Source organism: Schistocerca americana, chromosome 3 (assembly GCF_021461395.2).
Source record: "Schistocerca americana isolate TAMUIC-IGC-003095 chromosome 3, iqSchAmer2.1, whole genome shotgun sequence".
NCBI classification, from domain to species: Eukaryota; Metazoa; Arthropoda; class Insecta; order Orthoptera; family Acrididae; genus Schistocerca; species Schistocerca americana.
In genome coordinates, this window is record NC_060121.1 from 403,658,739 (window position 1) to 403,663,525 (window position 4,787).

At 39.4% G+C, this 4,787-nt stretch overlaps 1 protein-coding gene across 1 annotated transcript; it reads left to right on the forward strand.

Moving 5' to 3' along the window:
* The first annotated feature begins 1,209 nt into the window (after positions 1–1,209).
* Positions 1,210–2,808, forward strand: LOC124606115. The gene is made up of 3 exons (XM_047138079.1): positions 1,210–1,485; positions 1,641–1,752; positions 1,859–2,808. The coding sequence occupies exons 2-3, from the start codon at positions 1,689–1,691 to the stop codon at positions 2,806–2,808; spliced, it is 1,014 nt and encodes a 337-aa protein (XP_046994035.1). The 5' UTR covers positions 1,210–1,485; positions 1,641–1,688.
* The last annotated feature ends 1,979 nt before the right edge of the window (positions 2,809–4,787 follow it).

Below are 4,787 nucleotides of genomic sequence, written 5' to 3' on the forward strand. Positions count from 1 at the left end.
TAAATTTCTTCATGATCTCGAAAGCACTTTCTCTGTCACTCACGAATTCTAGTTGCTTATTTGTGATTGCACCATAAATATAGTTGATAGCCTTCAAGTCCTCTTCATCCCACGTTTCGTTGTCTGAGCTCACTTTTGCCCTCGTAGTCACTGTATGGCATTTCTTCATTTTTAGGTACATGATTATCCGCTGCTTCCAGTTCCCATCGTCCTCGCCATCAAATACAGGAATAGTTATATCAGCCATGTCGAACTTTCTGAATAACACGCGACGGCCACAATATAATATTTAACTTCTACTTTTCTTTTCAACCACGCTCTGCTACCACTGTTTTGAATCACGTTCACTTTACAAAAGACACACGAAGACTGTCTATTGCGCCTCATCACTCACGCATATATACACAAACATAGCTGTCACCACAATCGATACGTCTCGAACATACTCGATATAACTTATTCTAGAACGATGTTCTACAACTTTCTCATATCCGATATAAATGTATTACATAATTCCAACACTTAGCATGGGAACCACGACGGTTGACGAACTTAGAGAGCTTTGTCTGCTCAGTTTCCTCCTTCCACTCCTGAAATTCATCAGCGGTGCTAAAATGTAATATTTCACACATTTCACATCTACTTCATGTGCCGACTGTAAATGTTCAAACAGGCACTTTTCAGAAGTACTTCTTTCATTACACAGGGCGCACACAAACAATTTTTTCTGCTCTATTTGCAGTCCATGAACCTCTAACAGGTGTCTATTCAAATTTCCTTTTTTAGGATAGACCTTATCGCACAGATGACACTGAAAAATCATGTTGGACACAAAAATTTCACTGCTTACACGGACATCTCCACAGCACAAAGTAACAGTAGGGGCAAAATACACTTATTCCATACGTATCTGCTGACAAAACCACATGTGGGTGTAACTTTCGAAAGATAAAAATGTCTGCGCCACGGCTCTTTCGAAACGAGCAATCCTATTGCATATCGCTACCCTGAAATGCTATTGGTTATTTTCGTTTCTAGCCGAGCTCTCCCTAAAGGTTTCTCTAGAAACCTGTAAAGCCTGGTCCACACGCAACGATCTGTCTGCGCAGACATCGGCGCAAATGTCTGTACATGCAAAAGATCGCTGCTAATGTGGAGTGTGCCAACGCCACCTAGGAACAAGGCCTCACATCGTGAGTCTAAGGAGCCTGTGACGTCACCGGTAGGGGTCTGAGAAGCTAGGTACCGACTACCGACACACGTGATTCGTAGCGTTTCCATATTGTACTTTGTGCTGTTCGTGAGTTGTTATTTGATCTATACTCAGTTACGATGCCCCGAAGGTGTTGTATGCCGAATTGCAGGGGCAATTACGATAATGGACCTAAAGTCAGTGTATTTTATTTTCCATCTGACGAGAATTTAAGACGAAAATGGTAATCGGCTGTTCACAGACAAGACTGGACACCGAGTAAGCACTCTGTTGTAAGTATCAGTGTATTTGTTTGGTTAGTGTGTCGTAGTTACTTGAAATGTAGTACAGCTAAACAAAATACAGTAAACAGAAGAACGTATTTATAATCTCATACCTCATTAATTTTCGTTATATGTTTTAAAGAGAACTGTATGCTTGTTTTTAGATATGTGAACCGCATTTCAACAAGGACGATATTTTAAACAGTACCAGCATGTATGACCCGAAAACTGGTATCCTCTTGACAGCACCGTTGGATCGTCGACGCTTGAGAAAAGGTGAGTTACGAAACACGCTCTTAGTAAAGTACAGTGGCATAAGAACTATCTTTATTTCACTTATATGCTGTGAGATCGGTTTCATACTTCGTTATTAATTTTTCAGATGCAATCCCATCGAAGTTGCCTGGATGTCCATCTTACTTGTCGAGTCATCAAATTGCAGTACGAGAGGATCCAGAAATTCGTAGGGGGCGTTTAGAAAATCGTGCTCTTCAAATTGCTATCCAAGAAAGTGTGGACACACATGCGAAAATGATTGATGCGATATCGTTCGATAGTTTAGAACAAATGAAAACAAAGTTGAGTGAATGTGAAAAGCACAGTGACTGGGTAGTGATAAACAAATCTGACAGTGTGAGCCTAGTGTTACTAAAGCATAATCCTTACCCAAGAATTTTTTGCCACGTAGTTATAAGCAGTGGTTTATTACTCAGTGTCTTCAATAATGATATTGAAGTGAAATGTATTGGAAACATGAAATTTCCCATGAAAGTAAACAACATACAGGTGGTAAGTGATGTTCTTAAGAACATTTATCTTCTGTATAATAGTTCTGAGGCTCCTGTAGATAACATTTTGTCTTTAATTGACCAGTTATTGCAAAATTTTTTAGAAAAGTTACCAGGAAACGAAACTAAAATTACATTTTTGAAGGAACAGATTTCATTTTTGAAGTGCAGAAGTTCAACTCAATTTAGGTATGATACTAACTCTATGATAATGTGGTCATTAGTACATTCTATAAGCCCACATGCTTACAAATTTTTGAGGAACACTGACAGTTTTTCTATGCCTAGTCCTAACACCCTTTCAAGGCTTTGTAGTAAACTCTCAACAAATCCTGTCATTGAGCGACAGGGTCATCAGTTTATGAGCTACATCACAAATAAAGTAGGTACTTTATCCTCAGATGATAAAACTGTGCTCCTGTTGATGGATGAAATTCATCTGAAGTCTCAGCTTGATTACAAAGCTGGAAATGTTGTAGGATGTGCCTTTAACACTGAAAAATTTTTGTGTGCAACCAGCGCCTATGTTCCTAGGTGGCGTTGAGTGTGCACACGACACAAACCCCAATCTACTACTCGCCCGCCATCTGTCGGTATAGAAAAGAAATATCAGTGGAGAGCGACTACGCTCCCCGTAAACGTCAAAAATTTAATTCAGTTATTTTGAAATATATAAATGGAGGAAGTTCTGTTGTGGTTTGTGTTCGCAACTTGTGCTGCAAAAAACAGTCAGACCAACCGCAAGAAACAGAGAAAGCGGTCAAAATGGTGTAGACATTGGCTGCTAAAGCGAAAGCAGTTTTCTCACGTAAATTTACTGCGAGAGTTAGCAGGGCGAACCTAACGACTGGCGAAATTATTTGCGGATGGATGTCGAAACTTACAATTATCTCTTAAAGCTTGTAACCCCTCATATTATGAGACAAAATACTTTTATAGAGAAGGGCAATTTCTCCTTATGAACGGCTGGCGGTAACATTAACATTCCTAGCAACAGGAAGGAGCTACAAGGATTTGGAATTTTCAACTGCAATATCGAAACAAGAGTTGAGTGAAATAATATCCGCAATTTTTCTATTAGAGCATTGTATGCGGCTGTCTTTTTGTCTCTGTCACTATATTCTTTACTTTAATCTTCCACAAACATGGGTGGTTTTTATATATTTCAATGAACTCACAAACTCTCGAGAACACTGACGAGTATCAGCCGTTTTAATGCCCTGCGCGCACAAATACAAACACTAGACTGAGAAAACAGCTGTTTCACGCCAGATTTGCGGCGATCTCCTGTCCACACGCTCCAACTTGTCTGCGCAGATGTGGTTTGAACCCACAGATTTGAGAGGTTTCGCTCAAACCTCCAACTCCCAACTTCCAGATTTGCACACACCTCAGGTTGGTGCAAATCTTCTGTTCACACGCAACGATCTGCCTGCGCAGATGTGATGTGCGCAGACATTTGCGCAGACAGATCGTTGCGTGTGGACGGGCCTTAAGGTTTCTCCCAGCCTTGTACAAACCGTCAGTCAGTGTTGCCAACTCTAAAAAACCCGTGTCGCTAGATTCAATATCAAAAGTCGCTAAAACTGGTTTACTAGGGGTGTGCTGAAACTTTCGTGCTGTGAATGGTGCAATAAGCCAGTGTGTGTGTGTGTGTGGGGGGGGGGGAGTGTAATAAAATATTAATAAAAATTCTCATACATAATTGCTATATTGTCTAAATTAAATGACGCATCACTTGCGACAACATACATATAAAATACGCTAACGTTTAATTAAACATGTTATCATAATTGACACAACACCTAAATTGTTGTTTCAATCACATTAGTCAAATATACTAGAAACAAAAGAAAGCAAGAACTCAAATTAGGTTACAAAATATATACATACCGGTATGTGTGCTATTCATCATCGTCACTCAGAAGATCGAATGGCTCTTCTGTTTCATGCTCTGACAGAACTGTAGTTCATGTAGAGGGTTGAACGTCGTTCAAAAGATGATGTTGCAGTTCGACTGCTTTTGTCGCAAAAGAATAATTTTTGTTCCTTCCAATAAGCTCCAATACGTCTGACGGTATGTCAAAAGACGCACAATCTTTATTTTGTTTCTTCAGCTGGTCTCTCAATATGATCAAAGCATTAATTGTCTTTAACGATAATCTGGTACGTTGTTTAGTTTTTATAATGTTCATCGAACTGAATATTCTTTCCACTTCTGCATTTGAATGCGGTAGGCATAGAACAGTCATTGCTAGCCGTGAAATCAAAGAAAAAGGATTCTCCCCTGTGGCATTTTTATACTGCACAACCTCACTCCAAAATCGAACAGTGTTAGTAGTGTTACTCCATCTAATGAAGTTGATATTATGCCATTCTTGCAGCATACCATCTATGAAATCACCACTAAAACCCAATTCTTTGGCTTCATCTGCTACAGTATTATTTTTATTCACTTTTAGTGTTTCTTCAACATTCAGCATTGACATTTTTTTCAGGATCGTAACGTTACTTGGCAGTCTT